The sequence below is a fragment of the Chenopodium album genome, chromosome 13, assembly GCF_948465745.1.
Source record: "Chenopodium album chromosome 13, dcCheAlbu1.1, whole genome shotgun sequence".
Lineage (NCBI taxonomy): Eukaryota > Viridiplantae > Streptophyta > Magnoliopsida > Caryophyllales > Amaranthaceae > Chenopodium > Chenopodium album.
In genome coordinates this window covers 549,969-573,102 of record NC_137846.1, presented here as the reverse complement: position 1 = coordinate 573,102, position 23,134 = coordinate 549,969, and the positions used below count along the sequence as shown (strand labels likewise).

The 23,134-nt window shown below is 33.7% G+C and overlaps 3 protein-coding genes across 3 annotated transcripts; 1 reads left to right on the top strand and 2 right to left on the bottom strand.

The window, feature by feature from the left end:
* Positions 1–1,191: 1,191 nt before the first annotated feature.
* LOC145574133 (metal tolerance protein 4-like) lies at positions 1,192–4,488 on the top strand. The gene is made up of 7 exons (XM_081631873.1): positions 1,192–1,500; positions 2,354–2,520; positions 2,846–3,044; positions 3,132–3,310; positions 3,398–3,548; positions 4,050–4,180; positions 4,265–4,488. The coding sequence occupies exons 1-7, from the start codon at positions 1,302–1,304 to the stop codon at positions 4,442–4,444; spliced, it is 1,206 nt and encodes a 401-aa protein (XP_081487999.1). The 5' UTR covers positions 1,192–1,301; the 3' UTR covers positions 4,445–4,488.
* A 424-nt stretch (positions 4,489–4,912) lies between these two features.
* LOC145574134 (protein PHOTOSYSTEM I ASSEMBLY 2, chloroplastic-like) lies at positions 4,913–8,326 on the bottom strand. Its single transcript, XM_081631874.1, has 6 exons — positions 8,172–8,326; positions 7,601–7,707; positions 6,687–6,852; positions 6,095–6,187; positions 5,835–5,965; positions 4,913–5,436 (listed from the first exon to the last, which is right to left on the bottom strand). The coding sequence occupies exons 1-5, from the start codon at positions 8,260–8,262 to the stop codon at positions 5,835–5,837; spliced, it is 588 nt and encodes a 195-aa protein (XP_081488000.1). The 5' UTR covers positions 8,263–8,326; the 3' UTR covers positions 4,913–5,436.
* An 804-nt stretch (positions 8,327–9,130) lies between these two features.
* LOC145574132 (casein kinase 1-like protein HD16) lies at positions 9,131–17,152 on the bottom strand. Its single transcript, XM_081631872.1, has 16 exons — positions 16,333–17,152; positions 16,117–16,236; positions 15,746–15,819; positions 15,584–15,653; positions 15,452–15,507; positions 13,967–14,038; positions 13,726–13,820; positions 13,572–13,638; positions 13,352–13,481; positions 13,029–13,247; positions 12,760–12,902; positions 12,386–12,560; positions 12,165–12,255; positions 10,901–11,058; positions 9,827–10,015; positions 9,131–9,445 (listed from the first exon to the last, which is right to left on the bottom strand). The coding sequence occupies exons 1-16, from the start codon at positions 16,807–16,809 to the stop codon at positions 9,386–9,388; spliced, it is 2,196 nt and encodes a 731-aa protein (XP_081487998.1). The 5' UTR covers positions 16,810–17,152; the 3' UTR covers positions 9,131–9,385.
* Between the last annotated feature and the right edge of the window lie 5,982 nt (positions 17,153–23,134).

Genomic DNA, 23,134 nt, shown 5'->3' with positions numbered 1-23,134 from the left:
TGTTATCCTATTGTTATTGCAATATTTTTTAAAAAAAAAAAAAAATTGCAATGGAAAATGAGGTTGTCATAACTTAACCCATTGATGCCCAAAGTAGGTCACTAGATAAGTTGGATTATAGCATTTACAAGGGGTGACATGAATTAAATGGCTTTCACTATCACTAAATAAAATTTCATTTGTCCTTTAAACAGCAAGAGAAGAAGAAACATCTTAATGTTTAACCTTATCAAATTCATTATATGCGAACTTTGAATCTAATTAAACAGCAATAGAAGAAGAAGTATCTTAATGTTTAATCGAAATTTCACTAATATTGAAGGGGATAAAAAACGATTTAGAATTATTTTGAGGATTATTTTTTTTAATTAAAAATGGATGTAGAGAGTGTTCCTAGGGTCATAAAATATAACAACATGCTTTTAAAGTCCCAAAATCGAGTTTAGTTAAATAAATTGGATGTTTTTAGACATTTGTTGCAGTGGTAATTAAAAGATACAAGAAATTATTCTAGTCACCAATTAATCATTTTAAGTTAACATGAAAGACACCATAAAGTTCAACTTTGTTAGATTAAAACGAATAAGAATTTTTCAATGAGGAAGCATAAGTGAGATTATCCTATATTCTTCACTTACATAGTTACATTGTATTTTTAGGAAGCACGGGCACCTTAGCCTTGAACATTGATTTTTTAATATTTTTATTTTTTTTAATAAATTATTTGGTTGAACCAAAGGTTTAGACTTTTTGGACAGCATGCTTCACCAAATAAGCCCATAAATAAATACTTAAAACTGCCTGGTCAACAACATAATGAACAAAATAAATAAATTATGAATTTTTCAATTATAATTTCAAGTCAACTTTATTATGACAAAATCACAACTATTGCAAAGTACGTACTTATCATATCCTCAAATTATGTTTTCTTTAATTTTTCATAACTTTCAACATTATTTTCCTCTATAAATATTACATATTCTCATGCATAATTTGTACACCATTGACACGGATGCATTTCATTATGAAAATTTTATACTCCGTAACACTTATACAACAACAAAACTTATTGATTATCATCCTAATCACATGTTCACTGTTATTATAATCTTAAATCACATCCTACAGCACAGAAAAATCCAATTATATAATTAGCCCCATCTGTCCAAATAAACCTATACTACCATACTTTGGAAAAAAAAAATTAAGTGGCCTTAAAATTTCAGCTTTACAAAATTAATCCTTTCCTAAACAAAGTTTTTCCTTAAAGGTTTGCCTTTTTTGGTGGGGTCTTAACAATGGAGCCAAATTCAGGCTCGCCATTACTAAGTCGGAAACTGAGTCAAAACGGTCGGCAGGGGATATTACGCCGTCGCAATTCGGTCAACTCGTTGAGACAAGACTTCATTTCCAGGTTGCCTGATAAACTTCGTTCTGGGGTTGATGATGAATCTTGCTATGATGTTAATTTCTCTAAAACTCATACTTTAACTCAAGGTTTTTTTTTTTTTTTTTTTTTTTTTTAATAATCTTTATTTTATTTTAATCTTCAGATGTTAATTTCTCCCTTTTTATTTTTTTTTTTAATCTTCAGATGTTAATTTCTCCCTTTTTTTTTTTTTTTTTTAATCTTCAGATGTTAATTTCTCCCTTTTTATTTTTTTAATCTTCAGATGTTTTATACATGAAAGATAGTTATTTGATAGCATTGCCAATTGATTCAATTTTGTTTTCCCTGTTTGTTTGCTGATTATAACATAAAAGTTTGTCAGAAGAGAAAATAAAGGGAAAAAAAAAACGAAAAAGGGGATCCTAGTCCTAGATTCTTGCTGAAGGGAAGTTCTTTTTACCACAAATTGAAAAAGCGAAGTTCTTTACAATTTGCTGGATTCATTTTGTGTTGCTTTGTGCTAGTATGTTGTGGAAAGGGTATATTCTTTGATATGTCATATGGTATGTGGGTGACATTAAATTATTGTGTAGATACTAATTAAATTTGTAGTTAAGTAGGGTGACCAGGTGGTACCCCTGAGATGTGATATTAAATCTCGTCTACATTATTATTGTCCTTTTTGTGGCTCTTTGTACACCCGAAATTGACATTGAATTATACGAGTAGGGACTATTGAAGTTCAGTTGCCTTTATTTGGATATGTGCATATGAGTTACTTGTAGTTCGTTGCATAGTTTTATTGGTGTTTTCCCTTTCAATTTTTCATAAACTGTAATATGAACTTAATTCAATGATGTGCAATACAAAAGTAATGATTGAGGATGATTTTATGCTTATTTGGTTTCTGATGACTTTTCGGTCTTCTATGTGGCTAATCTACTATTTTGCTTCCCTTAGGAGAGAAAGAGTACTATGAGAGACAATTCGCTACCTTGAAATCTTTTGAGGAGGTTGATCATGTAGTCCAATCAGATTTGCCAGAAGAGGATGATGATGAACAAGCTCAACATGAACGAGCAATGAAGATATCAAATTATGCTAATATTGTGCTTTTGGCATTCAAGGTATTGCGTTGTTAAGCTATGCTATGCTTGTTTTTTGTTTATAGTTACCATACTTCTATCCTGTGAAATGTGATGATTCAAAATAATTCACTTGATCTAGGATTGATGATGTTTTTGAGTGAAGGATCAATTTATTTGTATGCAAAAAACATGCTAAGCTATGCTTTAGTGAATTCAATCATGTTTATTCTATATGGCAGTTGGCTATTCATTGGGTACAAATGCAGAAAAATATGATAATAAAGAACAGAATATGGTGTTCAGAAATGCACCTGTTTAATATGTCCAAAATTTCCTAAATCTATGGTTTTTGCTTGATGCTTAGATCTACGCTACCATAAAAACTGGATCATTAGCCATTGCTGCATCAACGTTGGATTCTTTGCTTGACCTTATGGCTGGTGGTATCCTTTGGTTTACTCATCTTTCGATGAAAAATATCAATATCTACAAGTACCCTATTGGAAAATTAAGAGTCCAGCCAGTGGGAATCATCATATTTGCAGCTATTATGGCTACCCTAGGTATGTGTTTGATCATTTGAGCCTTTAGATCAATTGCTGAGTAGTTTGGAAGCGATGAAGTCAACAAGCTTTGATATTGATTTGTAGGATTTCAAGTTCTCATACAGGCTGTGGAACAATTAATCAAAAATGAAGGTGCTGAAAAAATGACATCTGACCAGTATATATGGCTCTGCGTGATTATGATATCAGCCACAGTTGTAAAATTAGCCTTGTTCCTTTACTGCAGAAGCTCTGGAAATGAAATTGTTCGAGCTTATGCCAAGGTAAATGACTTATAGAGGTATCCGTTTCCATTCTGTTGGCACTGAATTTAACCGCTTGAATAACCTTTTTTTCCCCCCTACGCATAGGATCATTACTTTGATGTGGTTACAAATGTGGTCGGTTTAGTTGCTGCAATTCTTGGTGACAAGTTTTACTGGTGGATAGACCCTGCTGGCGCAATTCTCCTTGCAATATATACGATTGCAAATTGGTCAGGAACTGTTTTAGAGAATGCAGGTAGCTACTTACTACAACTCTGGAGTTTTTCTTTCATAGCGTTTTCAGAATAAACTTTCATCAGTGAGATATAAGCATACAGAATAATGACAAATTGGTTGAAACTGGATAAAAAAAGATACGCTGCACATGAGATTATTTCTTCTTGATTATAAAAAGTTTATAGCACCTTATTAGAATGATAGCATGTGAATTAGGTTTATTTGCTTGGTTACAATTTTCAAATTCAAGTTGAGTAGCTTAGTTGAACTTGAAAAAACTCGAAATGTTATGAGCAGAGCCAAACGGCCCGATCATGCTTGATCTTGTCTTGTTATCACGTGTACACACATGAGTCACACTATTGCTGCTAGATGGGTGCTTCCAGTGAGACGAGGTTTGTTTGGGAACCCAGACAGTAGTTTGTGAATGAACTTATGTCTTGAAAGTTAATCTGTTCTATTTCTTGCTGCATTCAAAGTTTTAGAGTATAATACTATGTTAACGCGTATTCTTCTGCAGTTTCACTTATAGGACAGACAGCTCCTCCTGAAGTCTTGCAAAAGTTTACATACCTCGTTATAAGGCACCCTCAAGTTAAGCGTATTGACACTGTTCGTGCTTACACTTTTGGCGTGCTTTATTTTGTGGAGGTGCGTTGATTTCCTGGTTTTTGTAGTTTGTCTTTAATTTTCAGCTCATCTGATGCAACTATTTTTTCCATTTTGCTGGAATAGGTTGACATTGAATTACCCGAGGATATTCCTTTGAAAGAAGCACATGCCATTGGAGAGACGCTACAGATTAAGCTAGAGAAACTACCTGAAGTTGAGCGAGCTTTTGTCCATTTAGATTTTGAATGTGAACATAAACCGGAGCACACTGTTTTAAGTAAGCTACCTAATACTGATCCTTGATTATGAATGTGAACACGAATTAGAAGTGTGTGTTCCTTATACCATCAATTTTCTCATTTTTAATCTAATCTTCACTACAAGCCTGGATTTGCAATATTGGTTGTACGTCTAAATGGTGTTCCGAATCTTCAAAAGTCCTATGCTACTACCATTTTTGCATGAACACTAAGCATCAAAATACTGATTATCCAAGCTACTGTGAAGGATACATTCATTCAAAACGACAGTCAGATTGCATAACTAAGAACAGGTTGAATTTTACAAATACCAAGAGCAGCAATTTGTAGTATCGGCCATATGTAAACCTTTTTTTTTTTTTTTTTTTGAGGAAGGCCATATGTAACAAGGAACAGCCAGCATGTACCATTATATATAATTGAAACCAACCTGAACTCTCCATTTACAAGGTCATATCTCACACTTTACTTGCAAAATCTGGCATGCATGCTAATCTGGAACGACTCCATACAGTCCATGAATTTGAATGTGATAATTAACGTAAAGTATGTAGATAACCAGATCGTGGTATAATTTACTAGAACAAGTAGATTTCGGAATTAGGTAATAAATAGTGGTAATACAAATGATTTTATAAGTAATTACATCAACTTCAAAAACTAATTGTTTTACTACAACTCTATGGACGTCAACAATCTTAGTAGGCTGAAGTGCTGAGCTGTTGTAGGATGATGCCAAACACCTAGGATCGAATCTCATTGCTCCATAAACTATAAATCTAGGGGATAAGGGGAGAAGTATGATCCACATTTAGAGGCACCCTAAATCTCAAAAGCTCATACATCACACGGTACAAATCTGGCATGCATACCAATCTGGGACTCCTCTCTACACACCAAGCTGCTTTGCCGCCAACAATTAGTCAAGTATGGAGATGATATTCATATCATGAAATATATATACTACCACAAAATTTCAGGTATTGTAGTGTTCTTTTGCAGTATACAGGTTCAGGTTGCATATCATATGAGAATCTGCACCAAGCCAAAACATTTTCAGGCATTTTTCCAAACATCAGAACATACTCGATCAACTCTACACAGATCAATATTATCAAACACACCCTATATCTGGAATAATAGTCAATCTATTACTAATGTATTCAAATTACCACTACAAAATTGAAATTTAGTATACAAGAGAGGATAAGAAAAGGCAAGACTAATATGGAGTTTATAGTCTTTTTGGAAATCATGGCATATCCTTGATTAGAAGAATCGAAAACAATGTGAAAACTAATTATGACTAATTAATTAAATTGTACACAATAGTACCCAGATCATTGATTTAATACTTAACCATAGAGAAAAAGATACAAAGATCTGAAGAAGTTCAAATAGAGGGAAGTCATACTCATGTGAATGAAACTTACTTAAGAACCTGGCAATAGCCGACCATTATACATCTTATCCAGCAACTGCTTTGCTTCGGGCCTTCTCAAAAGTCCTTTGTTATTTGGCAAGCCAGTACCCAAGCAAACAGGGCAAACGAGTTTTCCTCTACCTATACATCAGGAAAAATTTAAGGTAAATGAAGATACAACCACAATCAGTGAACACAGAGTGAGAACCATGTATTGCACTGATAAATGAAGTCTAAAAGCGTAAGGAGCCAAAGTTAATAAGTTCTTACCATAACAATTAGGACATTCGGTAAACTCATATACATCTTTAGCACGCTTTCTATTTAAAGCCTTCCATTTTCCTGTACCACCACACATATCACCTAAATGAAAAGGCAAAACAAACAACTTATACAATATATATAGTAACAGTTGAAGCTCTAGCAGAAATAAAAGGAAATGATAAAAAACATCTGTGAAATCATCATGATTTTCTTTCAAACAGCCTTCAAAAGCTTCTACATAGCACGTCCTTGTGATGCGAGGATATGTCTCAAAAATTGAAAGACTTAAATTTAACCCCAAGGACATGTGAGGAGTTGTCCGCAAAATTGAAAATCTATATTCAACCAAGAATAGATTGACACTGAAATTCAAATGAACATCATCGTTTACAGCATGGTCGAATTCCACACAGAAACAGGGATTTTTGTGAATCCATTCAGCCAAATTTGCTTACAATCTGAAGATTACAATTATGAAGCCCCAAGTAGCAGATACCAGCTTTTATCAAAGAACACATTCATGAAACAAGGCAAACAACAATACCTAGGTCTTACTTAAAAAGAAAACAACACCAGTTAATTTATAAAGTATACTCACATATGATAGCACCACTACCACCACAATTACGGCAGGCTGCCCTCTCTTTTCCTTCAGCAGCAATAGCTTCTTGTCTGGACAGAGATTTCCCAGAGGGGCTTATCAAAGCTATAGATGAGCATAAACATGCAACGCAAAGTCGCCGAGAAGTTACAACTTGATCATCCTGCAACAGCAAATATAAAGCTTCAGCATGTTAGCCCCACGGAAGTACTCCATCTACGTACAGCAGAACATTAAATCTCTTCCACATCTTCATACTCGAACTTGGCTCACCTTTCATTTGATGGCAACAAGCCAACAAAGAAGTAAATTGGTAAATTGACACCTTATTACTTTATTAGCTTATAAGAGAAAATCTCTAAATTGCAGACTGTCAATACCTTGCGAAACCTTAAAATTTCCTAAATTGTAACATGAATACATTATAATATACTACCTCCATTTATTTTTAGATGACACGTTTTGACTTTAGCATTATTCACACACTCTCCTTTGACTGTGTTTTGTGCTTTATACGTAATGAAAAATATAATCATGTGGGATTTTGTTAGATTTATCACGATATATATTTTCAAAATATCAACGTTTCATAATTTTTGCTTATCGATAATTTAAGATATTAATGATTGGAATTTGTGCATTGGCAAAAGTGACTAAAGAAACGTGTCAACTAAAAAGAAACGGAGGAAGTGTACCACAAAGTTCTCAATCAAGAATGCCTCAGCAGTTATTAACATATTGTCCATGTATTAATATGTATCAGTAAATCATTACAAAGGAGAGATTTATGTATGATATGCTAATTCAGCAACAGAGTAATGCTCAAAACAAAATTTATATTAATGGAATCAAATGAACCAACTTTAACTATACACATATTATATCAAAAAATTGACATAAATTTAACTAACCTTTAAGCTGCTAGTGTCCGATGAACTATCCGAAGCTCCGGTACCTGTACCGGAATTCTCATCCTCCAAACTCGATCTCACTCGCAATCCAACCGACTTTGAGTTAACTGATAACCAAAGATAGAAAATAGTGAAAATGATCAGAATACTACTACCAGAGTGCTCAAATTTTGATATGTAATATGTTACTTCGTATTACCCAAAATTGCAAGAATTATCAGTTTCTTTGCATCCTTGATATCAAAAATTGCTAGAAATTTTATGGGAATTTCAAAATATTGAAAATAAAGATACTATTTACTCCAAATTTCCATGGGATATAAAATTAAAAAAAATTAAAAAAAAAAAAAAAAAGGGGCTGAAGAATTTTAGTACAACAAAATGAAATTCAACTGCACAATATAATTTTATAGGAAAAGAATGGTTGAATAAGATAAATTATGCAATGAAGGTATGAAACAATCAATAATCTGCAAATATACAGAAATAAACAACAGATAATTATGTAATGAAACAATCAAAGTTCTGCAAATTTACAGAAAACAGCAGAAAGAAAGTGAAATATACTTACAGTTGGAACGCGAGTTTCTGGAGGTAAGAGAGAGCTGGGAAAAGAGTGAAGAGTAGAGTGTTGATGAGAGATAAGGCAGCAACACCCCCATATTCTCTCTCTATCTCTTTGTCTCTCTTGATTACTGGTCGTTTCACCACTACCACCCGTATTCATTTTGTGTTTGGTTAAGTAATGTAAAGGTGGGAAATTGGGAATATTGGATTATCATGGGTCGAGTTGAGTTGAGTCGGGTCGGATGAGGTACCATATGCAGGTCATTTGGAATGAAGGGTGGGATTAGATCGGATTGGATTGAGATTGATTGGATTCTAAATAAATCAAGTTGGGATAGTCCGAGAAATTATTAGATGGTTAAAGATTACCACGTCATTTGTGATTCTGACTTATTTGACAGTCAAATAAACGTATGAATAATTCATACAATAATAAACGTTTGGGAATTCCATTGAATTAAATTTATTGAGAGCTTGAGGCTAATGATCAAGATCACTAAATAGTAAAATAATCCTTGAAAATTAATTAAGGCATCAATGATTTAATTGTCCCAAGAACGTTCTTCCTTGTGACAATTTTCGTTAGCATTATGAGCTTGTGACCCAATATGGTTTTTAAGCTCAAAATTTAAAGATCGAGTGTGATTATGCAGTCGTAATGGTTCAAATTATGTGTTTTGAGAACAAATCATCTTTTAAATTCCAAAGTTGTGCATGTTGGAAACTACTCTCTCCCATCACCATTACGAACTGCCATTAGCACCAATGATCTCTGCCTGACAATTCCCCTAATGAACGAGTTCACAAATCACAAGTACACACAATGAGATCACTCACTCAAATTTGTAATTGAGAATCTTGACAGGTGTGAATCAAAATCTCGAGATAATCTAAGCTAAGCATAGTGTCCTCAGCAATATAAATAAAATATCATTGTTGAATCGTTATCTTAACTATAAAACAGGCACGAAGGGAACAGAATGAACATAAATAGCACCACTTTATCGATTGTAATTGACAAAGGAGGCCACTAGTGGTGACAAATAGCAATACAACATACAGGGACCTGTTTCACACATAATTGCTTAAGAAACAAAGTTCCCCAACTTGGCTGCCAATTCCATCCCTAACATAACGAAAGGGCCAACTGATGAGAAAGAAGGCCCTCATTCTGTTTTAGTTCATATTTTCTGTTACAACTTGCTAATTACAAGAGTATCATGAAACAGTTCTTCCATAGCACAGACATGCAAGATACAGATTCTTCGCCCATTTATCCTGCAAAATATGACAAAGGGTGATCAGTAGCGTTTAAGGTCCATCAAGATACAATCTTCTCTGTTTCTAGTCGGCACGGACTCGCACATACTGGTTTTACCTCAATCAAGTGCTAAGACAGTAAGACCTTGTATCACTTATTCACTTATCCATAAGACTTTATAAGATATAATCACAGAGCTTAAGCATCAGGTAAATTGAAGCTCATACCAAATGAAAAAACCTATGCCCTTAAGAAGACTTTACAACATTCCACAGATGAAAATTAGCCTTTAGAAAGAAAAAAAAAATGACGATCCGGGATATAAAGGACCTGTTCACCTTTTACATTGTTTAAGAGGAGAGAGACAATTATGATGTCATAATATTGAATTAACATACCTTAACATGTGTGCTTGGAAATTGAGAGGTCCTCAATGTTTCCTGAGTTTCATCACCTGGCCTGCGCTTTGGCACACTCAAGACAAGTGCAGATTGATCAATATTAGCAGCAGTTGAAGTTATTCGATAACCACTGTCCCAGCGCTTGTGAATGCCCTCACTTGGGTACAAAAAATCTAGCTCCACAACCTGAAACAAAAGTAACAGGAAACAAAAAGAAGGGCCTTCAGGAATCAGGATACTGTCCTATCCAATTTATATCTCGGACATGATGGCTCAACCCCTAAATATGATATACAATTATACACCCGATGACTAGATATAATAGTCGCATATACCATTAATTTGGAACAGCTGAGGGAGAGAATGCTACAACAAAAGCTAAATTAATATGATAGGCAGATCAGAATGATGTGACGACTGAATATGGATAATTACAAAAGTCCAGATGAACATACTATTGACACGAAGAAATTAAGACTGGCAGAGGGGCTGCTCTTTGCAAAAAGAGACACGGGAAAAGCGTTTCATATAAAGACAGAAATACTATAAACAAGCAGAACGACAAAAGTTTGGCAAAAAAGAAAAGGCAAACAAACATCAATACTACTAAAAGGCAGTGACAAAAAAGAGTAACTTGAAATTTTCAAACAGCTATAGAATATGGAAATTTATACTAGAAATTGAAGGATTAAAAACTTTTAAACAAAAATAGCAGTTTAAGACTGCTGACTGCGTAAACCCCTTCCCGCCCATCCCACTATCCCAAAGGCAGAGTAACCCGTATGGTAATCCTGCAGAAGTTGTCCATACAAACTGACAGTCCTGCAATATAATTTTAATTCATCTGCTGCTACTGATCAACAGTTAGCATTAGTAAAAAACAGGATCATGAGATCCATTTCTCTGGATGAGAAGTATGTAACTCATAGGTCAATGCAAATGGGTATATGCTCAAAATTCAACCATCACGCAAAAAAAAAGCAGACATACATTAAGAAATACAGGCAACTGGGGAGCAATCAAAAACAGCAAAATGTGAGACATATAATTATCTGGTTCCAAAATCCGTACCTGATCACTAAAACCAGCATTACGGGACATGACAACACCCCATCTTGATCCAGCAGTAGCCATTGAGGTGACATGAAATCCTTCTCTCCATTTCTTATTTATCCACTTGAAGGGAAATGCATCACTCACTTTGTAAGATTGCTGCGTGTATTGAGTACCTGAGAAAACACCTCGTTATTTATTGAAAGGAAACGATACTTGTAGTCAATGCATAACATGATAACATTACATGATTCCGAACTGCAATCATAGGTATCAACGTCAATGGATGAGAAAACTAACAAAAATGATAAGAGACCCATATTCTTCCTAACTTAAAATTTAATAAATTTTGGAACACATATAGCTTATCGTGTGAACATAACATCACCCAGCCTTCCAAACCATGAACCAATCATAAAAACCAGGGGGGATCCCTTCAAGCCAAAAACAGGGATTCTGAAACACGTATTAGCCTATCATGTGAGCATAACATCACCAAGCCTTCCACACCATGCACCAATCATAAAAACCAGGGGGGGTACCTTCAAGCCAAGAACGGGGAGAAGAGCCATTGCAAGTGGAGCAGATTATAAAATGCAAATAGAGCCAAGAAACTCAATGCAAAAGATGGAAATATGAAGAACCACAACACCATATAATAAAAGGATTGTTCCAGGGTTGTCAATGAAAAAAATGGTAATGCTTCTTAATTGTAGCATAGCATAAGGCCTCTTCATAGTTAACACTAACTCCATTAATTGCAATTTGCACAATATTCTAGGCATAATGAGAAACAATGCAAGTGGATTTCTAACCAATGTGATTATACAGTAAAAAGAACTTCACAAAAGAGGAGAATAGGTAGAAGTTAATACAAATAACCCAGTTTGATTCCCAAGGGCAAAAGTATGCCTATTAAATGGATGAAGTTTTAAGAGTTTCCAAAAGGGAAGTGCTGGATTTGAACATTTTGAACATCCCAAAGTAGCAAGTGTTGCAATTTGAGTAGAACGAAGAAAGCATTTAGTTCACACCAAGCTCGTTTCAAAAGAACTGGCACATGAAAGCCAGCCTACAGTTGAGAGACTAAGAGAGGCAAAGACAAACATCAACTATCACCTCTCCAACTTGCTGGGGAAACTCAAAGCTGAAAGAAACCGTAAGGGGAAAAAAAACCTACCTTTTGCAAACAAGATTACCCAATATGAGGCACACAGGACGAAAGTCATATAAAATTTTTCTGATCATCCATCATATTAAAAGAAATAGTTTTATGACAAACCTTTGGACATCACCACAAGGGAGCTACCATTGGTAGCACCAGCAACAGAACTGATGTAAAAGTTCTTCTCCCATTGTTCCATGATCCACTCCTACAAAGTTTTAAGCATAAAATATCATTGACAAACGATTCAAATAATATAGAAAGTATAACAACATGCATACCACAAAAATAAATAGAATATATATATTTTTAAGGATCCATTACAAAAATAAGCCTACCTTATGCAAAAATTGAGTTGATAACTCATAAATTTGATGAGTAAAGCCAGTGCCCGCATCCATAATCAACGCCCACAGGTTTGAACACGATGCCACGGAGCTTATAAGCAAGCCGTCAGCATTACCTCTCTCCACATGCTGTGCCAATCGACCATCAGCGACATTATAATGGTACCTAAACCCAAACAAAGATGCATCAATGGCAAGGCACGGTTTTTTTCTTTATTTATATTTAAACCAAATCGATAATTTTAGCGTAAAACTGGCAAAATTAAGGAATCTGCAATAAAAACAGGTGGGAAAGATAGAGATTGTTGTAATTTGTGGAAATGTCTGACCCTGATAATGGAATATATAAAAACATAAAAACCAACCTCTGCTTCATAGGTGATCGTGCATTATAAACTGAAATCCACTGGGTGGCTGGAACACCCATACGGACCTTCTTCGTTGGTTGCCCATCATCATCTTCGTCAGCATTTAGCCTTCCACGTTTTTGTCCAACTTGATAGATGATCTAATAGGATAATATAATAAGTAGGAATCAGTACAAGATGTTAGCAAACAGAATTTCAATGGGAGAACAAAAAAAAAGAAAAAAGAAAAAGAAAAAACTTCACAGACTAGAGACAGCAGTATTTACCTTCTGAGCTCCATCAGTGTTTATAGGCCTTATGGATGGGTTTGGTCCAATCAACCCATCAAACAATGATATCAGCTTAGAATAGTTGGGCTCTTCATCAAATTTCATATTCACAACTATTTCAACAAAATGTTTAAGAGGCGTTGGGCAAAAACAGCACAAAACTTCAGGGGAGGTTCCCATCTTCTTTTTGCAAACCAGAAATGATTTGTTATCACCCTAAAAGTAATGATGAAAAAAAATTATGTTAGGCTTAGATTTTAGTAGTAGCAGGCAGCAGCAATGGATAATAGCATCATAAAGCTGAAGCAGCTAACAGGTACCTGGTACCCTTGCCAGGGTAACCTTCCCTTCAGAAGAAATATAAGTGTATATGCAAGAGACTCCAAGTCATCTCTTCTGCTGGCTGTTCGGCCAAGGTGGGCATGTACACTGGCATATCGAACTGTTCCCCTGTTAAGTATTATATCACATGGTATTAGGAAATGAGACTAAATTAGTATAAACGATACAGATCAATTATAAACCTGGTCTTTGATTTACCTGAACATATCAGGACGTTGATCATATTCAACATGCTGCCCGCTAGAAGTATCCCTCCATTTTGTAGCTGTAAAATTAAGCCAAGACAATCAATAACAAACAATATGACAGTAACATATATATGAGGATTGAACCTACAAGATACGAAAATTACCTAGTCCAAGATCAACAAGAAACAATTTTTTCTCCTGCGAAGTAGAGGGCTGTCCAAGTAAAAAGTTTTCTGGCTTCACATCTCCATGCACATAACTGATATTGATGTAAAACAAGACATAATTAACATTCAAAATCTAAAGTACCAAATTCAAATTCTAAGACATAATAGAAACTTTTTTCAGATGTGTCTCCAGCTATTTGATAAGACAATATAAATGAATGCTACTGCATTAGTGTACCCTTTAGTATGCATCTTCTCGAGAATTGATAATGACTCAACTGCTATACAGGCAACCATTTCAACTGACATCCTGCAAAAGTGCAATTACATCAAATGACTTGATTCCATACAAGATGTTCAAAGCACAAACAAAACAAAGTGAGGAATAAGAAAGATCATTCCTATCATGGAAAAACCAGACAAAAACACATAAATTGTTTGCATAAAAAAGGGCATTTGAAGCAAGAACTAACTTCAAAGAACAAAACAACACAAAGAAATCAAATCACTACTAATGAACGTCATCAAACATCAGCTTCTTCCACCAGGTTCAGCAATATTATTTAAGATATCACCGATGCAGTGTTGCTCAATTCTAAAGGGCAACTGACAAAAAAAAAAAAAAGACTCTAGCTATCATAAGAAATTTATCTACAAAATGCAGAAATACATAGTTAGCAAAAACTATACAGAAGATATACCACAAAAGTATGCCGGTTTATTTCTTTCCATGTGCACCACCAGATTGATTGCCAGAGGGAGAAAAAAATAAAAACATGCAGATCTCCTAATCTATCAAAGCTTAGAAAAACTAATAGATATAACACCATTTCTATCCTATTCTATCCAATAAGTGTTAGCCATCCCTGGCACCTATACACCAGATGTTCCCAAAATTAGAAATTGGTGAATTCCATGACATATCCAGACAAGTTTCTTCCTATATCACTAAGTAACAGGCTCATAATTTTGCTCACTCGTGCTATTGGACATATTCACTCCACACACAACTCAAAGCCTCAAACCATTTCCAAAAGCCTATTAATATGGTGATGTTTCCCTTGTGCATACAATAGGACCCGTCCACTAAATTAACGTCTTGGATACACTGCTCTGCAAATTCAATAAAAATACATCATATTCATAACCCCCGTCCTCAAGTACACCGCACTATACTCAAAACGCCCAAGGTACAAAATAAACTGCAATTAAGAAGAGCTACTCTGCCTACTCACACATCCCATAAACTCTGAGATTATAACAGACCAGACAAATTAAAACCTGTCATCAAAACGGTGAATTGAATCTGATCATTCTTGAGCCTGAACAAGTTCACTACACAATTCCCATATCCCATACAAGAAATTACCAAACAAGCCAACATGTGTTTAGATGCAAACAAAGGAGCTATAGCAAGCAAATACACTATACAGCAACTCCAATTAGAAGCCCTTACAGAGAAATGATTGTACAAAACAACACATTTTTCTGTACTGTTGCATCATGTTACTTAAGAAAATTTGCGCTAACAAACACTTTGCAGAACTTTCAAAAAACTGATTTAAGTTGTAAATCATTAAGATGCAGTACGTTGTCAGCAATAATAGCACCATCCACCATGATAATGACTATGGCATAACCACCACCTTGACTAAACTTTAAAGCATTCATAAGCACAAGGTAATCCCAATGATATCAAGCACAGATGACACAGAGTACTTACGTCTGCCCAGAAGAATTCCAAACATCCCACAAGCTCGGTCCAAGCATGTCCATGACCTGTAAATGAGTGATTAGTAGTGAACATATCCAGATAGATACAAGCCTGTAAAAGAATAGGGATAAGTGGCCATACCATTACATAATACTCTCCTTGCCTCCCTTTGTAATGCACCTTGGGCACTCCATGGCTACCACCAAGAGTACTGCAATAAAATAAGATTGAGAAGCTGTATTACAACAAAGACATTCAAAGCACCAAAAAAAAAAATTAGTCTTTGGGGTTTCTCATACATACTTGTAAACTTGCCATTCATATGGGGGACCATAATTACAGCCTTTGCTGTTCTTATGCTCAAACTTCAAAGCCACCTATGAAATACAAAATAAAAATCCATAAGCACAATCAAAGAAACAAGTTACACTCAAAGTATATATGCACTCCACTACCTAATGTCAAGGATAAAAATTGATTCAATATCAACAATAAAGTTCACTTTTAATGTTTATCAACAAACAAAGTTTGCATTGAGCTTCAGTTGCTTCAAAACAAGACTAGCCAACATATTAAATGTTAATCAAATCATATCCCAAACTAATCAACACATATATAGCATAACAGCATACAAAAATATGCACAAATGTTTCACACCATGATAAACACATTACCTCCAAAGCCCCGACACCGGTGGCACGTTCATTAACACGACGTCCCACAAACACCTGACCAAACCCACCTTTCCCTAATTTTCTTTCCACCTTATACAAAGGGGAACCACCCACTTGAACCTGAAAAGCAATCAATCAAAATCAACCCAATTCACAAAATTAATTTCAATTCAACGTAAAATCAAAATAACCAAAATTAAAACCAAAAAAACTCACCCTTTCAGGAAAAGGGGATTTATTCCCATCATCATCCTGACCAGTAGCCTTATTATTGGCACTTAATCCACCACTATCATCACCCAACATTTCTTCTTCTTCTTCCTCTTCCTCCTCCTCCTCCTCCTCTTCTTCTTCTTCTTCCTCCTCTGATTCTCTCTCCTTTGACCGAGTTCCTTTCTCAGAGACCACAATCACGGGAACTTTACTAACAATCTTCTTCTTATTACAATTATTATTAATAATTTTTGGAATTTGTACCTGTTTAGCCTTCTTAACAGCTAACCTAGTTCTAGGAGGATTCTTATCAACCCTTTCTCTCTCCTCAACAACCTTCTTCCCAGCTGCTTCCGCCGCCTTCGCTGTTTCTCTAGCAACCGCGGCGCGAGTTCGAATGTAATTACCAACCAAATGATCAGATTTCTGATTCTTGACAGAAGTACGACGTCGTTTTACCCCTCTTTGAAGCTCCGGCATGTTTCTGCTCCCATACAATCGGCGTCGTGATTCTCAGTTATCGCTAGGGTTACCATCATTCGATCTGTTACGACCTGAATTTTGAATCCGATTGCATTTTCGATGTGATCTTCGACTAAAATAATTAGAAAAAATTAATCGAATTGTTCAGGAAAATGTAGAGTAAAGGGTTGAAATTAGGGTCAGGGATTCGAAGAAATTGGGGATTTTTTTTTTTTTTTTGAGGGGTGGTTTTCTTCCTTACTAGGGTTTGTACTTGCAGTTTCGAGTTGGTACGATGATGAGAGAGAAGAAAGAAGATGAAGAATTGAAGACTGATTTTTTTTTTTTTTTTTTTTTTATTTCTTACATTTCTATTTATTTTTTTCTATCGCTTTTTTTTCTTGATATTTTGTTTACTATTTTTAAATTTGTTTAAAATAAAATAAAGTAGAAAAAACCAAGAAAATGGGCTTCATATTTTCCTCTAAAATTGTGGAAAAATAAAATAAAAGAGCATCGCTATTTACTAGCGTGACCCATGGGTATGTTTGGTATTCTACGTTTCTTCTTAGCTTTTTTTCACGCAACTCTTGTGCATGTTTGTGAATTTCTTTTTTTTTAAAAAAATAAAGTGAGTATATAAAAACCGATCTCAACCGATAGCTTTCTGAAGCAACTAAGCCAAAATCGGTTGCAATTACATCCACGAACAATACTAGGAGAACATCAGCTTGTAGAATCAGGTGGGTTATAGCATGACTGCATGAGGTGTGAGATTGGTTTCAAACAAATTCAATTTTATCAAAATGACTAGCAAAAAAATACGATGCCTCTAACAATCATACTAAAGCCTTGTTTAGTTCACCTTATTTTTACTTATTTCAGAAAAAATAAGTTCAGACCAGATCAGATCAGAAAAAATAAGTTCAGACCAGATCAGATCAGAAAAAATAAGTTCAGATCAGATCATCGTTTTATGTGCAGTTTTTATCGCTAATTATCTTTCATTCCGTAATGAAAAAAATTATGAAAATTACATATTAATAAAATACATATTATTACGAATTTAACAAGGCCCTACTTGATATATTTTTTTCCTTATAGATTATCGTACACTTAAGGTCAAAGTTTGGTCAAATCAGACAATCAGATCAGATCAGACCAGACCAGATCAGATAAGTTCAGGATCTAGACCCGGTTAATATCGGATATAAACAACTCAACGTTCATATCATCCTTAATCTGATGTTGATGGGCAAAAAAAAACTAAAAAAAATTAAAGCATCGTTCGATTCACGTCGTTTACTCTATTTTGCAACCGTTAATGTAATGTTATGAGCTTTTGTCTGCTTAAGCTCTCACCCTCCATTGACAACGCTCAACCTTCCGTCCTCCATTGAAGGTGCCCAACCATGTCCACCTCCACCATATTTTCAGCGGCTTCGCTGCCGTAATTAACAAAAACCCTAAGAATAAAAAGGAAAAACAAAGGACATGGTTAACCCTAAAGGTTAGGAATTTATCATCTTTTTCGAATTAACCATTCCAAGTGAACATTCCCCATTAAAGATTTCAATTTAAGTGATGAAAAAGTGATAATGGAGGAGGTAGCTTTGACGTAGTTAACGAGGAAACCAATTAATTTGTGGAATTCTTTCAACGGTTAATAGTACTATACTTGAATTTACTCCACTACCCCTCACTAAATCAGCTGAAATGACCTTCGTGCCCTTATATTAACAAGATCCGTTTATATCAGTTATCAACTTGTATTTTGCCTAAGTTCAAATAAGCAAAAATAGGGTGAACCAAACATAGTCTAAAACAAGATCCATTTTTTGTTTGAGCTTTATTAAAACGTCTCTTGTCTAATTGATTTATGATGATGTTGACAACTTGTTTAATTGGTTTCAATGTTATTTGTGTGTTAAAAGAATGTGTAACTTGATATCCTCGAGGCTAACCCAGTACAATTTTTTTAATGACGCAATTTGGTTCCTCCGTTGAAAATCTTCGAATTACATGTATGAAGGCTGAATTGCGTGGAATGTAGGATTAAATTTTTTCAAACAGTGGATAGATTTATCATATGGTCATTCCCACTTGTCCAAAGCAATTCAGAGTGGACTCGACAATATTTTTCAATGTATTGATCCATATATAGTACTCCGTTGGTGATAATATAATGTGATATCTGATATGTACAAACCACAAGGAAAGCATCATGAGTCTATTGATTCCTTCATATTTTATGAAGTAGTATTGCATGTGATTTGATCTTTAACTCTTTAATTAAACAATGCAACTATATGAAGAAACAACAAAAGCTACTACAAACCATTTTTTAATGTATGTGTATAATTCGTCTTAAAAAAGGATAAAGAAAAACAAAACGCGGTAAATAATTATTATACAAATAAACACTATATACTTCATCCGTTCTTTTATTATTACACCACTTGCCTTTTTAGGAAGTTTTATAAATATTGCACCATTTCCTCTTTAGGAAAAAAATTATTTGTATTCACACTACAAATACCCAACATACCCTTACTTTTTCATACTTACTTTTTAGTTTATCAATATGTCACATGACCAATTTTGTATTTTTATCTTTCTTTCTCTTTCTTTTTTCCACTACCAAAATATTTATACCCAACCCCTATGGTGCAATAATAAAAAAACGGATTTTGCCATCTTTAATTATCATGTGCTTTATGTCCATCAAAAAGTATTATATGCTTTATGAATACATTGTTTGTTGCAATCTTTCTGTGTGGATTTTATTATGATATCTTATTAACTGTATCATTGTTTGCTTATTAATCCAAATCGTTGTAACAGATTTTATGGAAAAATTTTAAGTCAAAATACCACGCTCCTTCCTGATTTTGCCGAATTTAGTGATTGTTGTTAGCGGTGGTCAACGAAATGGGTAAGTTACACTTAACTAATTGGTTTTGGAAGTCAAATCATATTATGTTGGAAGTTAATTCACGGAAATGATACAATGTACGCATGTAAGTTGAAACAAATAAAAGGAGATTATTGTATTTTGATCATTAAGGGTTTGTTCTGATTTACTGAAGTGAACTGAATTAATTGGAGCTGAACTGAATTGAATATTTTATGAGAGCGAGAAGGAAATTAGGAACTGAATTGAACTGAACTCATTGGCGTTGAACTGAATATTTTATAAGATAAGAAATTAGGAACTGAACTAAACTGATTTGAGCTGAATAAAATTGAATATTTTATGAGAGAAGGAAATTAGGAACTAAACTGATTGGAGCTGAACTAAAAATGAGCTGAAGAGAATAGACCCTAAATGAAATATTACAATGGTCAACATTGTGTAGAGATGATAATGTAGGCTTAAGTGTGGTGTGCGAAAGATCACTTAGATATTTTTAATTATTTATAATCATTATTGTAATCTTCCCTTTTTAAATGTTTTGTCTCATTATATTTTTAACAAACAAAATGTATTTAAATGGGAGTTTTGGTGACTTAAAAATAATACATTATTCAAAGTAGAGAATTTAAACCTTATTCATATTCATAGAAATTTATTATTATTTTCCTTTTTTTATTTTTTTAAATTCCATGCATAATTTTTATTTTTTTTTATTAATACAAGTACATGTCAAACAAAATATATAAATATTTTAAAATGTAAAATTATTATTTATTTTTTTTACAATCAATTACTTGCATGGAAGTAGTTGTAAATGAACAAATCCACATTGGTTGGAGTAAATACAATACAAATATTCAACATGTAAATATAAGCCATAAATAAGATGCAGATGAAAAGGCTAAGTAATAGAATTTCCCACCATTTTTGGCCGCATAAATCTTGTTTGTAGAACATCAGAATGATCAATTCGTACTTAAAGCTACGATGTGAATGTATTGGAAAATTAATTTAGTTCATTAATCAAAATATAATTACTAATGTAATTAATTGTTTATTAACTTTCTAGATGAGTAGGGTTTTAGTTGTAATTATTAACTTGGTTAGATTATTATGATGATTATTGCATTTTCTTTGACAATTATTTAGATTTTTTTTTTTTCATTTTTTGGAATTTATGTTTTAAACAAAATTGATTTATTGATGAATTATTATTTAGATAAATATATTCGTTGTTTACTATGGAGTAGTGAATTATCAGTGAAGAGTAATGATGTGATTTAATTGTTTTTAAAAATCAATATTTTCATTGGCTAATCTATTGATTTTCTTTATTGTAATTTAATTTCCCAAAGTGAAAGATGAATGGTAAGATATTGGATTACAAAGATGACTGCTATATAGCAAGGTTTATTTGGGTGTGACTTCTTATGTGCATGTATGTATGCGATTGAATGTGTAATATAAGTATATATAATTGAAGATGGTCAGGGAAAGATATGACTAGAAGATTGTGGATACAATAATGTAGAAAAATCATGATCCACTGTGTTGGGTCCGTTTCACTAAGCAGCCCATTAAGCCTAGGGCACAACCAAAGTACTCAAGATACGTCAAGGATCAAGCAAACGGCTTGATTAATACAAGTATAGCAAAGAAGATCAGAAGATCAGCTAAGAAGATACTTGTCAAGAATACACCTGCTGAACAAAGAAAAAAGAATGAAATTAAGAAGATCTCCTTTGTTTGAATATATTTTGATATCTTTGTAACCCTAGCTGTCCCTAGGTATAAATAGCATAATTGGACATTGTAATACTCATGTACGCTTACTAATACATTAATACAAGCAATATATCTCACTAGCTCTCTCGGAATTGTATCCTTTCTGATCAAGGAGTCTGTCCTTATTCAGTATTGTATCTTTAAACTCCCTCTTTTATATTATAATCGTTTGTTTATTGCTTCATTATTGTTCTTGGTTATTGTGTTTTATGTTTAAGGTTTGATTGTTATTACTCCTTAATCCCTAAGCAAATTCCTAGATTATCCCAACTAAGATTTGCCTAAACACATCGCTTTTATTTTACAAAAATAATTCTAAAGAATCATGCACATATATTAACTTATTATTCTAGAATAATAGACACATTGTAACTTTATTCACTATATCCATTTAATTACTTCGTATAAATATATTGGTTTTATTGAATCAATATTTTTATTATTAATATTTAATTATTTATATTTAAGGTCAAATTACTACATTGACAAATGTGACGAATATTATTTTGGAATAAAGGTAATATCTCATAATATTTTTTTTTTCTTAAAGAACTCCAATTTCTATTGAAAAGCCAAACGACATTTAGAATTGATATCAACGATAAAGAAAATAGATTTAACAAAATCAAACAAGGATTAATCAGAGAAGGATTGAGAATCCAAATACATAGATATAACAATTCGGCATATCCTTGATTCATTGTCTCATACAGTATAGCTATTTGAGTGGATCCGTCGTCGTTTCGTAATTCTTGTGATAATTTTGTATCCTGAATCAGAGTAATCAATATCAATCGTAGCCCACATAACTTGATAATATTCCAAGCGTAGAGAACACCTTGTCTTTCGAAAGCTCGAAAAACCTTTGTTTTTCGAAAGAGAAATACACTTTCTTTCGAGGGAGATAGATTCCTCTCGAGCGGAGAAACCATTATTATAAGCTAAAAATAAACAAAAAGGCAAAAAAAAAAAAAAAAAAAACTTAGGTTCGGGCATTCCACCAATAAGATCCGATGGAATCCCCTTAAAAATTAACAATGGAGGCTAGGGTTTAGGAGAAAGGAGAGAGGTTATGGTTCATTTTTTATATAATAAAAAATTCACAACTATTTATAAGCTAAAGATATACGTACAGTATACGAGTAATATACACTTTGTAGTTAATGTCATCTAATACGACAATATCCATATCAGGCTCATAATGCCCCGTAACCATTGAAGGTAAGAAGAAAGAATATTAGGAGACTCTCCTCACAAGGGAAACTCTTAACGTATCAGTTTGAAGAATAAAAGCAAGACCTAGACAAGTATAATCATTGATTACCATGGAATCTACTACTAATGAATGTCCCACACTAGATATCCAACCCGCTGCACGATTTATTTCTTTGTAGATATGTTTAACAGTCCAGTTATTGAAGTTTGACAAAAGGATACGTGTGGCTTTAATGATATTTTAATTTGGATTTGTCTCTGGGAATGTCATGTACCCGTGATTGCCTTGATAACTAGTAAGTTATCGCCTTTAATTTGAAGGTCGTGGATAGTTGGATATTATGTTGAACAGTTAAAATTATGCCTTTATGAAGATCTAATGCTTTCGAGACAAACGCCTTTATATTCTCGAGATAATTGAGACAC